Source organism: Musa acuminata, chromosome BXJ3-7 (genome assembly GCF_036884655.1).
Source record: "Musa acuminata AAA Group cultivar baxijiao chromosome BXJ3-7, Cavendish_Baxijiao_AAA, whole genome shotgun sequence".
Taxonomy (NCBI): domain Eukaryota; kingdom Viridiplantae; phylum Streptophyta; class Magnoliopsida; order Zingiberales; family Musaceae; genus Musa; species Musa acuminata.
The window spans coordinates 34,354,301-34,368,681 of record NC_088355.1 but is presented as its reverse complement, the minus strand read 5'-3'; the positions used below and the strand labels follow the sequence as shown (position 1 = coordinate 34,368,681).

The window sequence follows — 14,381 nt, the reverse complement described above, 5'->3', positions numbered from 1 at the left end:
GGCTGTGCCGAACGGTGTGCTCGATCGCGACGGGGGAATAGATGCACGATGCTGGGTTCCTCCCGCGGGGCCGAAACCGAGGAAAGTGATGGGAGTGGGTGATGGAGACTCTTCATTTCTGCTACCTTTCTAACGAATCAGATGTCTGCCCTGCTCTGGCGATGACGACGATGACTGGTCCACCATTAGCTTTATCTCGTCCTCCCTCCAAGATAACGCTGGGAGCACTACCACCCGAGCAACAAGGTTCATGGCCGCCAGCCAGAGGCTCTTTGATCAGCAGACCAATTCCTTATCATACCAACCGCTGCTTGCTACTTTTCATTATCTTTGCTAACCTAATGCATCTTCTTCTTTCTCATTGGAGTGAGAGAAACTGTTGACACAGAGAGAATGATTTTTCAGTGAAGAAGAAGTAGAACGAGCTTTGATATATGTAGACAACAGAGGAGGGGACTTTGACTTTCTACAATAGATGACTGATCTTTGTCACATGAAACACGGATGATGGATGCAGGGTAGCACATCAAATTTACATAGATGTAGATGTAGCATATCAGAATTCATGACAAGGGAAAGCAAGAAGAGGCATGGGATTCAGCATCCTTGTGTCTTCGTCATCTACTCCCCACATGGAACAAGGCATTGGAGGGCAGTCTTGCTCTTCTTCGAAGCTCAACCCACTGGCCGATTCCGATGCAGCTATCTCATTCCAGATCTGATCCATGGTGTATCCTTTCGCGACTTCATCGTTCACCCCAAGCCCTGAGATCAAGGAGTTGCCCCCTGCAACGCTCGCACCGCCAGGCTTTTCGATCCCAAGTTGCGGTCCATCAACGGACGACGAAGAGGGCGAGGGGCATGCGCTCCTGTTCCGTTCTTGTGCCTTCCTTCTCATGTGCGTCCTCCAGTAGTTCTTGATCTCGTTGTCCGTGCGCCCTGGGAGCCTCCGAGCAATGCGAGACCACCTACGAGCAAACCTGTCAGCCTTGAAGTTTGGGATCGAGAGAGGAGAGATCAGTCGGACCTATTGCCCCACTTTGCATGAAGGTCGAGCACAAGGCGTTCTTCCTGGGGCGTCAGGCGGCCGCGTTTGAGGCCGGGGTGAAGGTAATTAACCCAGCGCAACCTGCAACTCTTGCCTGTCCTGTTAAGGCCTACAACACCAAGCAGGTTAACGCACAACACGAGATTGCCCTTCTGGGCCTTCCTATCCCCCGCCACCGCTCAAACCTGACACCTTGGCTAAGATGTCCCAACGACGTTCACCGAACAAGCGCACAAACCATACCAGTTGGAGGTCCTCCTGCTCCGTCCACGGCCCTTTCCTCGCCTGCGTCGCTTCCATCGCAGGCGGCACCATCACCGAGTTGCGCATGTATGCGCTCGTACTTCCCGCCCCCTCCTCTTCTTCTGTCGATTCCCGAGGCCTTTGGTCGGAGTCATTTATAGTGCTGCAAATATGTATCCAACATATAAAACAATAATAATAATAATAATAATAATAATAATAATAATAATAATAATAATGTATGAGGCTATCAATATAATTTTGGATTATAAGTATATCATCGTAACATTCTGATTTAGCTTCGCATACGTATACTATTTTGAATTTTAGTTTAAATATTTTAAATCAATAATTTTGGTATAATAAAATTAATAATTAATTATCCCATACAATTAACATTAGAATCGATTTAGTATAAGAAAAATAACTATCTATTATTTAAAAGAAATTATAATATTTTAATTTAATTTAAACTCACATCGAAAGTTTATTAAAATTAAGATCGACAAGTGATTGATGGATTTTTTGTAAGTCACTTTATAATTTATCCAGGGTAATAATTGTAATAAGACTTGCGTGACATTAGCTGTCCCAGATAAACACCTCACGCCTCTGTTGACTTGATAAGGCACCTGATCAAAGCGGATCAGAACGTCTACCAAGGCACATTAACACCATGCTCGGGCTCGATCCCTCACGTCACACCAAAGACAATGTCAGACACTATCAGAAGTACGATCCTGCTCCCTACGGGCAGGCACATCAGGCAACGGTAATTCTCACTATAAAAACCCTCGTGCTCCGAGGGAAGAGGGAAAAAAGAAGAGAGAACTTAGTTAAAAAAAACCCATCGTGACTATTCACTAACTTGATCGTCGGAAGGGTCGGACCAAGCTCCCCAACCCAACCTTTGTGCAGGTGCGAAGGCGGAGGTCACCCACTAAACGCATAGGCGAGGAGTTCTTTCCCGGAGGGAATAGCGACTTCGTCCCGATCGGAACATCGTAATCGACCACCTCAGCAGTCTCGAGGAATGTCTCAGAGAGATCCCCCATCATCCGGACCAGAACCAACCCACGTCGGGCCCAAGGCTTAAAGTTGTTTACACCAGCATCCTTTAATTAACGCAACCAGTGAAAGCTGTAGTATTAGTTCATCTCATCGTGAGCCCGTGGATCGTTTGATTCATTTTTGTCCGATTGAGGTCTCTTCGTCTTGCATGATGTGGTCATCTTTAAACAGTAGAGCCGCTTACTGCTCGCATCGAGGAGTCGATCGGCAGGTGCTGCCGTACACACTTTGCCCACGCACTGTGCGGACTGCAGCGAGCATCCTCGAAGACGAAGAACAGCGCATGCAGAAGCGATAAGAAGTGCTGCAGAGTGGTACGAACCCCATCGAGGCTCCACTTGCGGAAGTGCGTGGCGGCAGCCAAAAGCTGTGGCAGTACTGCGGCGTGGACGCCACCACTTGCCATCACCTTCAGCGGTTTGGCCTTCCTCGCCGACTTGCCGTGGCTCTACCCCGACCATTGCAGTCAGCACGAGTTTTTGTTGGTGACAGACAAGATAAGCTTTTTTACTTACTCTTCTTTTTCATGTATATGCTTCGTAGAGAGTTAGCAAGTGCATCTCTTTTGAACTGTTGCCTTTGCTGCAGGATAGAGAGAAATGGGTACAAGTGAAGGAAAGAGACATCAATTCTTTCTGTCTCCTTCAATCTAAACCTTGCTTTGCTGCTAACGCAATGGTGTGGAGTCAGGTCAGGGATGTGAAAACGAATGCCACGGCAATAGTTCCTCGATGGGGAGAGATTATTCCTAGAGATCACGGCATGGGAAGCTGCATTGTCACAAGGCGTTGACTCCGCCAAACCCACTACGGAGACAAACGAGAGCATATGCACAGGAAAAGGCGACGAGATCTCGTAGTCTTCTATCCTTAATAGTTGGTGAGCACATCCCCACTGACGTGATGGCATAGTCCACGGAAAGCCGTCAAGTCTGTGTTCCTTGGGAAGAGTCTGGGCGTGCTTTGGCCGTCGTCAACGATCTGCCGTCTCAGACTGAGATGCTTTGGCTCTTCTGCTTCAATTGCATCCACACGACGATCGAAGTAAGCTGCGATGCTTCAATTTTGCTAACCAAGTTTAATGCGCAAGTGCAACACAGGCTGCGAGTAATTGAAGAACTGGTGGCAAACACTAGCATCTAGAAATGTAAGAACGATTCAGCAATTCCTTAACAGCATCATCCCTTCCCTTCGCTTCATTAGATCGATGTAGAACATGTGAAATAGAATGCTACAAGAAGCCAATATGTTGATGACACTAGTTTTAGAGCATTAATTAAAGACAACAGTATTACATCACGCCGATTTGTCAAGATGACTTGATCTGGCTACAACATGGCAGCGAACTTGGTAATATACAGATTCTCAAAGAAATTTTGGTCAACGAACAAAATGCCCAGTCGCCAAACTTTTGCACTGCTGTTGACTGCATAGCACTAATCAGAATGAGGTTGATTAATTGGGCTTAATCGGCTGTCTGCTCATAATGAGTTGATGGGCGTAAGTGGGCTTCTTGGGGTTGGCATAGGTACACAGACATGCTGCTGCTTTTCTTCAGCTTCTCTTAGTTTGCTGTCCCGCCTATCATGCTTAATTGGGTCTTCCAACTGTGTCCTTAGTTCTTCAATGGATGCTAAACTCGGAACATTGAGAGAACGCTTTGTGGGTGTAAGACTAGTTGGATTGTCAACCTGCCAGGAAGCAATTTAACATCAGAGAACCTACTTTACTAGAAATTATCAGACCTCTTAACTTATTAGCTCAAAGATTTTAAATCCAAACTTCAGATTTTAGGAAACTAACGAAAATAGAAGCAATGACATGCAGACAGAAGGACTAAATGACACTGGTTATTAGTGAGCGTTAACGATGAACACTTAGCAGCAGTTAATATCTTGTACAAATATGTGAAAACAGAGTCGACAGAAGGATTAAACGACAAACTGGTGCATAATATGAAAACACTGCACAGCGTTTGAATAATGTATGTCTAATCCAATCTAATGCCATGTTTAATCCTATCATCTGAGTCAACCAATGAAATGTAATTTTACGACCTCTCTCAGATTTTTCTCTCTTCATCTGAAAAACTACATCCAATTTCTCTCCATTTCATATCATAAACAACGACTTAATTGATTAATTATTTAGGAATCTGCAATATTTACTTCTAAATACTTTTTTTCAACTATAAAAAACTAATCTGCATAACACTGCCACACAACTAGAATTTCATAAAATGAGTACTCCAGATATCATATAATAAAAAGCAGTTAATGCATCGCTTGCCGTGTCAACATAAGTTCACTTTTTTTCAAATTTAAATTTGGAATGACACTAGCCAACAACATCATTTAGATGGACCGCAACATTGTTCTACTGGACCCTGCTTCTAGTGCTTCTGTTTCAGCATGGACTTCTTCAATAAATTTAGGACTCAAAAGTCTTATCTTCCACATGTAAAAGGGAGTCCATAGACCCATAGAAACTAAGAACCTAAGCACCCCTAAGAATTGGCATAAATAATCTGAAGCATCCAATGGAATTCTTTTCTCAAATTATAAAAAAACATCTTTATTAATTTTTTAACTTGCAACAATTCAAGAGATCGGGATTTGGTAGCAGTACAACCATAAATTGAAGGAAAGAATCAAAAGGCATACCGTGTATTCCCTTAGAAGGCATTTGTCTGCCAAACTTCTGATATCTTTAACATTTTCACTATGAGTATCCCGCAAACCTTTTAGATGGTCAAAGCACATGGTTGATGTGGACTCTATGCGCTCCATAACCTCATGGTCCAATACAAGTGACACTGCAATTCAAAACATGTGGCAATGGGCCATATGAAAAACAGGACAAAGGAGACTTGAAACCTGAAAACTACTTTTTAAGTGAATATAATTACTCTTAGCGGCTGCCTGGAGATCACTGGTTTCAGAGTCAAATTGCACATTGTTTTCAGAGACCACTGATGTGAATTCTTCAAAAATATTTTTCCTTTCTTGGTTCCTTGATCTATCAGAAGAACAAAAAATAACAACAGATAAAAATTACACAAAAGTTTAGTAAACAGAAACTTCCATTTATGGTTAATTCAACTTACACTACAAAACAATCAACTTCTGCAGTTGAATCCTTGTGCATGTGATCTATGGTTGATTGAATGTTCTTCCAATGATGCAAAGACTGACCCACTTTTATTGAACTGCACAAGAAAGAAGTGGGCATGTGGCAGTATTCTTACGAAGGCTGAAGTTCCAGTACAACAAAAACCAAATCTCAGAAGCACACCAGTTCTGAAAAACGTTGTCCATTGTCGTTCCGATCTTCGTGATTGAAGCGGCATCCTCCTGAATCTGACTTTCTACCCTTTCTATGTAATTGATCCATGACTTTTTGGCATTATCAGATGTTAGCTGCATGTTGGCCACCTCCACCTGCTGCCTCCTACTGTCTTCAGCATTTGTGTCATCCACATTTCCTAAAACCTCAGACACCTACTCATAGTTAACAAGAAATGTTATCTCGGTGTCATATTTAATTATACTATATCAAGTTCCAATTGTGTACATTTCACAAACTAAAGAATACTTACCATCTGCAATTTTAATTTCATCAAATTTGTAAATATCAAAGATATTTTTTCAAATGCTGCTTTGTCTTCTCTAGCAGATAAATCCTGAACACAAAACCTGAATCAATTTGAAAGACCTATGTTAACCTGGTGTGCTAATTTTATAATTATCATTTACCACAAAGTTCTTCTCAAATGCAGCTAGGCGGCGTGATTTTTCCAACTGGTCATGTTCAAGATTCTTTAAAAGCTTGGAGACCTGTCTCTGCAATTCATGGAAGAAATGAATTGTTGTCTTGGAGATGGCTTCTGTCGAAACAAGATTTCTTTGCAATCCCTGTTGTTTTCAGGAAATATAAATTAGTCTGGAGCAAGAGCTACAAAATTTAAAGGTCAAGCAGTTAGATGACCATCAAGATACAGTGTCAAAAAAAGAGTCTATACCGTCGCTTGTTGCTGGACAAAAAAATCCAGCAAATCCTTTTGTTCAGACAGGGATATTTGAATATCATGCAGAACCTGCTCAGCCTCTGAAGCAACAGTCACAAGAAACTGCAGGGTACAGAGAGTTTGAAGTATTTTGAGGCTTGGCATACATATTCATATTATAAAATATGATATATTATATCCGCCTCATACATTCTCAACAGCGATCATCTGAGCAAACATTGTTGATCTAGTTTCTTCTAGGTCTGAAAAGGCTTTATGTTGTAGCGCACCTGCAAGTTCCTTCATATGCAGGATACCAGAACTGTATATGCTTTTAAGTCTCTCATGTTTCAAATCCAAGCATTTGGCTGCCTGAAAATATCATATGTAATAAAAAGCTTGAGTAACACAAACCTTCAATATATACATAAACTAATAGTTTCACATGTTACCTCACATTTGGCTGCAACAAATGAGCTAACATATTCTTCCATGGATTTTAACGATTCATGGTTTTCACAAATTGATCCTATCACCATCCTATGTAATGTTTTGAGACTCTCATCAAGCTCAGAGCCAAAATCAACAACCAAGCCATGGTTTTTTGCTTCAATTTGAGATTGCCGCTCTACAGAGAAGAACAAATTATCATATTAAGAAATATAAGATAGTCCATACATATTTTTTTATTAAGCAGACAGAATGGTACTTACCTATTTTAGCAAAGAGGAGCGACATGTCCTCTGATGCAATTTCCAGATCACTCCGCAGCACCTTTGCACGTGTAAGAATAGTATTCTCTATTTTGTATTGAAAAAGTTGAATGACTCAGGAGGCAGTTGCTTATACTGAATCGACCAGACTTCTTTAGCTGACTTACCAGAATCTAACAGGTTTGAAATGATATACTCCCTTTCCTTGAGCATCAGATTGCTTCTCATTAAAATTTCTTGCAACTCCAGATAGGCCTTCTTGTTCTCTTCAAGATTTGTCTAAAAAAGGAAATTTTGGGCAATTTTATTAATATGTTGTTTTATTAATGTAGCAATCAACTAAGTAGCAAGCATTTCACCTTGCATTCCTTGAGTTTGCTTTCCAAGTCCAGATTCCTTTCTTGTTCAGCATGGTAAAGTTCTTGAAATCTGTCAGCTTGCTGTCAAAATGAAAGATTATATCTGTGTGCAGAAAAAAAAAAGAGTCTTATTAAGTTAATTAAGAGCATACCTTTCGTGCATGATCCAAATCAAACTCCAAAACGTCTAATTTTTCATGTGTTGCCTGTATCAGCATCCTTTTAGATTGACAAGCAACCAAAATAACCGATGGCTACATATCAGACCAAAAACAAAATATCAAAAACAAGATTTTCACCTTCTTCTCCGCCTCATCCTGTAAAAATCTTTCTTGGGGAATGTAAATGCCATTTTTCTCCCTTGCCGCTCTTACATCTATGCTAGATCAATCAAATGTAAGATAAGTATCCATGACAACAAACAATATGATTGTTGAACTAACAAATCATGATCTAACCTTGTTTTAACTTCTCAATTTCTAGGAACAGATCCTTCAGAAGTACAGACTTCGAAAATTTTTTGTTTGCCTGCAAAAGAAATGGATATCTTTAGTAAATACATAAGAGAACTAGATGTCAGATACACACCAATATCACACCTCTGGCTTGTTCTTGATGTTCTTCGCACGGCATGCATAATCAAGGGTGTTTAGAGTTTCCTCTAAAGAGTGAGCAGATGGAGATATTGTTGCTATTATACAGGTTTTTGCTCTGCCACCTAAAGATTCCCTTAACAACCTTGTCAACTTACTATCCCTGCTTAATGTTAGCTGCATTCAGAACAAACGGAACAGCAGTGGAACTGTACAAAAGCGCCATGAAGCTCAAGATTTCATGTCCAAACCTATAAGGTATATGGCTAGAATGCTCCGCCAGCGAAGTTATGACACGACCAAGTGTTAACAAGCTCTTGTTCACCTCTCCTGCTTCCCTTGCTCTGCCCTAGGATTGTCATCCATATATCTAGCAATTAGGGATACTCATGATGCCAACAACTAAAACACCATAAATAGTTAATAGATTGAGTATCATATTACCTTTACAACCTAAGCAAGACAAAGTGATAATGGTACAAAGCATTGGATCAAACAAAAAATTTAAACTGACCCAACTTAGCTGAACTTTTTAAAAGAATGAGACATAATTAGCACCATTGTCTACCTTTCACTAAGGATTTTGCAAATATAGACAAGTAAATACAAGTCTTTGTCACCTATCTTTATCCTATCCCTCCATTGGCGAGATCTCCAGCGGCCAGGAAACTGTAACGAGAACACTCAGTGTGGCTAGTGCTTCCGCCAGCCACCCACCTTCTGACCATGACGCGCCTAAGCCCACCGACATGGATTTGGTCTTTGCACAACACATGCAAGCATATTCCAATCAGTCAAGTCCTCTCCAGCTCATTTATTGTTCCCACCTATCTTGCACTTTTTCTCTGCGGAATCTCTGCCACTGCCTTGCATGTGTACTACCCTGAGCACCAAAGGGGACTTGCTTCTGAGGCTTTGACACCCTTCACTTTTCTTTCCATGTAGATTCTCATCCTTGATTGGCACTCATCCTAAACAACCCTTGACACGATGAACCACAAGTCTACTGTAACAAAAGTATTCTTGATCTTGGTTTCAGATAAAACCATTTGCCTAGTGCAACAAGAAACGACAAGAGAGGATTTGGGCAAGGCTTAACAAATCCTTTGCCATGCTCTTGTTATTATTTTCTTTGACATTCAGGTAATCAAAGAACCTCATCCTTTTGAATTTGGATTTAAAAAAAAAAAAAAGAGGAACAAGCTAATATTTTGAAAAAAAAGGAATATAACAAAAAGGAAAACAATGAAAGAGAACAAACAGTTGGAGTGCAGGGATAACAAGAAAGCAAAATACAAGTTCAAGAAAAGACAATTTCTCCACGAGCAAAGAGAATACAAATTAAGAAGAAAGAAAGAACAGGAAAACAAGGACAAAGTTGGAACAATAAGGTGGCAGCAAAAAAAGAAAAGGATTAAAAAAAGGAGTCACGATGTCCTTCTTCCCTGGCTCAACTAATTAAACCCTTCTGATTATTTGTTTTATATATATATATATATATATATATATATATGTGTGTGTGTGTGTGTGTGTGTGTGTGTGTGTATGTGTATATATATGTATTTATATATATATGAATATAGAAAGCAAAGACAAATCAATAAAAGGAACATAAAAAATAGAAATACATCTAATAAGTGTGCACACCTTCTGACAAGTCTTATGATGCAGGCACCCAAGCAGACATCATTAAAACCAGAGAATCTTATGAGGGATGGTTACAATTTGAGCTTCTGAAAACATTGTATTTGACTAAGCCTTCCAAAAGTACTAAATGCTACATACATGGTTCTATAATGGGGTCTGCATGGATGGTCATGTAGGCCCTAGTTTTATATATCCATCACATTGTGCTATACAAAACCTTGATCACTGCAGCTGCAACCACTTTTTGGAGCATTTAAATACTTATCTACACATAACTGATGTATATTACTTGTGTAAGTCCTTGAACGTATATAGATATCATTTGTACGTGGAAATTTCATTATTTGACATAGTTGCACTTTTATTAGTTAATCTCGAGTGTAAACTGCACATGCACCAAGTTAAACTCCTGAATGCATTCCTATATCTTTTACAAGCTTGCGTTTAGCATAGCAGTTGCATACTAGTAAGACAATTGCAATCCTTAAAAAAAAAACATCTTTTGTTTTACACAATATTCATAAGCTATCTACTGCTGTAAGATGTTTGTACCTTATATTTGGGATCACTATGATGCCCAAAAAGACTGCAAGCAAACAGCTAAAATCTGCAGTCTGTGTTTGACTCATGTGCTACATCCAAGTCATGCAGAACAGGATATAATCAACAGGTAGTAATGATTCATGCGAGAAGAAATATTAGCTGACGCATTATGTACCTTAAGGATAAAAAGAAGACATATTAGCTCAAAAGAACCCTATCTGCAGATCAGAGTTGCTTGTTGGTAGTATGAAGTCATAAATTAAAATGAGGACATCTTTCACAAGCATATAGTCAGCTCAAATTCAAGCATGTATCATGATCTGACGAAAATAATTCACAAAACCCATTTCAAGCAACAACTTAGTTCATCAGAAAATCACAGTTGAATCAGCTATAAATAATCACACATAAGAGAACAAAGCAAGGAAGGTAATCAGGACATAATGCTACGTATTCAATGATACAAGAAGATGACTGAATTATCATCTCCCGCATATTATAATGTAATAGATAACTTGGAGCAAAACTAAGATTTTGTTTTGAGTCCAGATGGAGTTCAGTGAAAGTAGTTACCTCTCTTGCACCAGAACGGGATATATTTTCTGAGCCAGCCAAATCTACAAGATTAAGCCTGCCACACTTGATAAGTTCATCATTTCCTATGGTTGCTTCTTTCACATGGATTGTGATAGAAAAGACTGAATGCGACCGACTGCCCAAAGAAAAGGGAACCAAGTTGCTGACTACTCCATGCAAATCCTTCCACTGGAGAATAATCAGAAAAAGACAGTAGGGCACCTGCTCTGCTTGTTTAACAGAGTATCTGCTGTCCGTCTCTTGGCCGATCCACGTTCTAGGAGGCTGTAAATTTCATCGACACTGTAGACAGCCACCTCTTCTAAACCTCTTATAACTGCACCACCCTTACCATCTTCCATAAGAGAGATTTGTTTCCTTTGTCTATCTTCTGCAGGTCTAGTTTGCTCTTCGGTAGCTAGCAGATCAGTTATTTCTTCATTGTACAGCTCCAGAAAGGTTACCTTCATACTATAATCGGCCTTCCGGCCCTCTAAAGTATCAAAAATGTGGCGGACAGCTCTTGGAATCACTCCAGCATCGACCGATAGATGTTGACCCTATACTCAAAGAAGCAATCCCTGGCATACAAGTTCAAGTTCTCCTAATTTAAACAAACCAAGTTTGGATCAGTATCATTTACCTTAGGCTTTGTACTTCCCTCCATCGTATAAGTTTTTCCTGTGCCTGTCTGACCATAGGCAAATACAGTGCAGTTGAAACCTTCGAGAACATCATTGACCAGTGGTGCAACAGCGTGGACGTATGTCATTCCTTGTTGAGTTTTAGGTCCAAACACCTGCCGAAACAAGAAAGAAGGAAACCAATGAAAGACGACAGCCATTGTTTCACTTTAATTGGTCAGTAAGCCAAAAAAAAGGAACAAAAATCTGGCATACCTTGTCGAAGGTAAATGTCTTATCGACTTGTTTGTTGATCATGCCTTGTATGACAGTCACCTCGTTCTTCTGTTCGTTACAAGATATCACCTTTTGAACATTCAGCCTTTGCTCGTCATCATTCAATGGCCTGTTAGGTGGTCCATTCAATAATTGGATCTCAAAAACCATCAACAAAGCCAGAAGATCTATAAAGAAAAAGATCTAACTCTCTTTGTTCCACCAAAGGCGTAAGCCTGTTAGAGCTTCATCGCCCTCGAACCATAAACCACACGACACATGAACCAAAAGAAAGCATCTCTTAGTCATAAACCGCAAGCAACTATGAAGAATTCATAGCAGTTGTGATTCTAAGATCTAATCTCCCAACAGGATAGCGCGAAAGGAGTACAAAAACGACTGACCTGCATCTGAGTACGACTTGAACATTGACCTCCTTATCTTTGTCATGCCGGTTGGAGGTCGGGCCACCGTCAGCCCACCTGAGGTCCAGTTGCCGCTTCTCGGGGCGAGGGGTCAGAAAAGGAGACGGGGTCGGGGGTAACGGAAACCCGAATCTCCGATTGGGAGTCACGGACATGATTCCAGCAGCAGAGAGCCTCTCCTCTCCGCAATCCTAAAAAACACACCAATCACACGAGCGCATTAAGCCGTCAATCTCAATCTTAAGAACAATTTAGGAGAAAGAAAGAAAGAATCACAAGATTCCGGAATCAGAAACGATGGAGCATTCGAGAATTCTTACCTGATCGCCGGAGATCCGAGCTCTGCTCGAGAATGGGGAAAGGGATCGAGCAGATCTGGACTCGGGATTTTGGAGGGCTTTCGGCGAAAAATTTGAACTTTCAAAAGACAACGATTCTATCGCTCCGTCGGAACCAAGTAACAAGTTTCATGTCGTCTACGTGGCGAACGACTAGTGGACATATTTATTGGGATAACACAAATTAGCTATTGAACTACCACCAATGGAAGGATGGGCTTAGAAGGAGCCGGCGGAGTAATTCGTGCTCAGGTCCTTTATACAGAAAACCCTTTAATTTGATTATTTATTTGAATTGGAACCCTAACAAATTGCAATTTCATACGTACGTTTCAGAGAAGTTTTAACTCAGTCGACTCCAAAAAAAATTAAAATAAAAATTACATAAACCTAATAGTCTTTAAAAAAAATTAATATAAAAAATAAATAAATGTTAAAGATGGATTTGATCTCAAAACATTACGGAAAACTATCAAAGTCTTTATTAACTAAGCTGACTCACGTCCTTAAAAATATATTAAAATTTGATAAAAAAAATCTAATATATCATCGTCTTCAAAGATATTTTAGTCCTAAAAAAGTACCAAAGCGGAGCTCTCTTTAGGTTAACAAACTCTACCAAATTGAAGTAATTTAACTCAAAGATAACTCAGGTTACAATCTAAATGCCTTTTATCATAGTCAAGGCTTCATAGTAGTTTGGTGACTGCTCCATGAAAGACCTACCACCAGGAACAAGTTAGCATCTCAAATCAAGAGAGAGAGAGTTATGATGGAGCTAAAATTAAGATGAAGGCTTCAGTTTGGCTCATTTCACATGCTAATGATTCGCATCATTAGCACTCATTACAATCCTCCATCCTACTTCCTGTCTGCGTCTTGTATTGGAGTGCAGTTGTCATCTTAAAATTGTGTAGAAATGATGCACCTGACTTGACGATGGAGAGGAAAGCGTGTGTCTAATTCATCTCGTCACTTCTTGACCTTCGTGTGTATTATATGCAGCAATGCCAAGTGTGAATAATATCTGCTTTTTCTTCTTCTTCTTTTATCATAACTTTAATAAAATAGAGATTAATCATTTATTATATGATATATCATAGTCAATTCTTGAAGATTGAGGATTTACCATCTGATCACATAAATTTGGTTTGACGATGGTGTATTAAATTTATTTATTTTAATATTAGCATGATTATTTATCAAAATCTACTACTTACATGAAAATTTAAAATCAATTTATACCAAAAATATTAGCTAGACAATTATAAATATATTCTTAGTTTTATCTTTTTTCTTCTTAATTCTTCCTATATCTTTCTTCTTCACATTCAAGAATATATATCTTTAAGAATCTGTCATATACGAAGATCGAGAATTCATCTTGGGACAAAAGTCACTATTGATCTATATAAAATTTTTTATGTCCATTAGCTTTTTCTTCCCTTCTTCAATGCTGTAATAATGAAGTTATGCAGGAAGAAGCAATAACCGGGACACCTCAACATCCTTTAGTCATTAAGCAGTCACCATCTTCCACTTAATTAAACCAAGTCATCATCACACCCTACTAAACAAGCTATATTTTTATTTACACCTCGGTGATTCGTCTTGAGGGATACTAAAACCTAACCTTTGCTTCGACAAGTGAGACTTCTCCTTCTTCTTCTTCCCTTTGCGTCTTCACGGAAGTGTTGGTTCCCTATGTATTGGGGTTGAATGAGAGACGGCAGAGGAGACCACTTCATGCATGGAAGGTGTCATCAAGAAAGGCACCAAATCAAAGGTCTTAAATTAGGCCATAAGCTTGTCCCTTCAAAAGGCACAACCACCTCCCCAACTTAGGTGCCTTTACTTATTCTTCCATCTTAGACATGGGATATGGTACCATCCTCCTCATCTCTCTAATCCTTTCGAGTCC

At 39.8% G+C, this 14,381-nt stretch overlaps 2 protein-coding genes across 2 annotated transcripts; both read right to left on the bottom strand.

The window, feature by feature from the left end:
• Window positions 1–405: 405 nt before the first annotated feature.
• LOC103992147 (myb-related protein MYBAS1) lies at window positions 406–1,424 on the bottom strand. The gene is made up of 3 exons (XM_009411745.3): window positions 1,234–1,424; window positions 1,028–1,157; window positions 406–968 (listed from the first exon to the last, which is right to left on the bottom strand). The coding sequence occupies exons 1-3, from the start codon at window positions 1,376–1,378 to the stop codon at window positions 557–559; spliced, it is 687 nt and encodes a 228-aa protein (XP_009410020.2). The 5' UTR covers window positions 1,379–1,424; the 3' UTR covers window positions 406–556.
• A 2,102-nt stretch (window positions 1,425–3,526) lies between these two features.
• Window positions 3,527–12,556, bottom strand: LOC135584258 (kinesin-like protein KIN-5B). Its single transcript, XM_065159342.1, has 24 exons — window positions 12,443–12,556; window positions 12,102–12,313; window positions 11,698–11,827; window positions 11,442–11,597; window positions 11,021–11,358; window positions 10,796–10,934; window positions 8,284–8,381; window positions 8,039–8,195; window positions 7,898–7,967; window positions 7,739–7,815; window positions 7,592–7,645; window positions 7,440–7,520; window positions 7,248–7,359; window positions 7,081–7,167; window positions 6,820–6,995; window positions 6,578–6,739; window positions 6,383–6,490; window positions 6,117–6,275; window positions 5,960–6,043; window positions 5,656–5,861; window positions 5,468–5,569; window positions 5,270–5,379; window positions 5,025–5,176; window positions 3,527–4,052 (listed from the first exon to the last, which is right to left on the bottom strand). The coding sequence occupies exons 2-24, from the start codon at window positions 12,275–12,277 to the stop codon at window positions 3,843–3,845; spliced, it is 3,144 nt and encodes a 1,047-aa protein (XP_065015414.1). The 5' UTR covers window positions 12,278–12,313; window positions 12,443–12,556; the 3' UTR covers window positions 3,527–3,842.
• Between the last annotated feature and the right edge of the window lie 1,825 nt (window positions 12,557–14,381).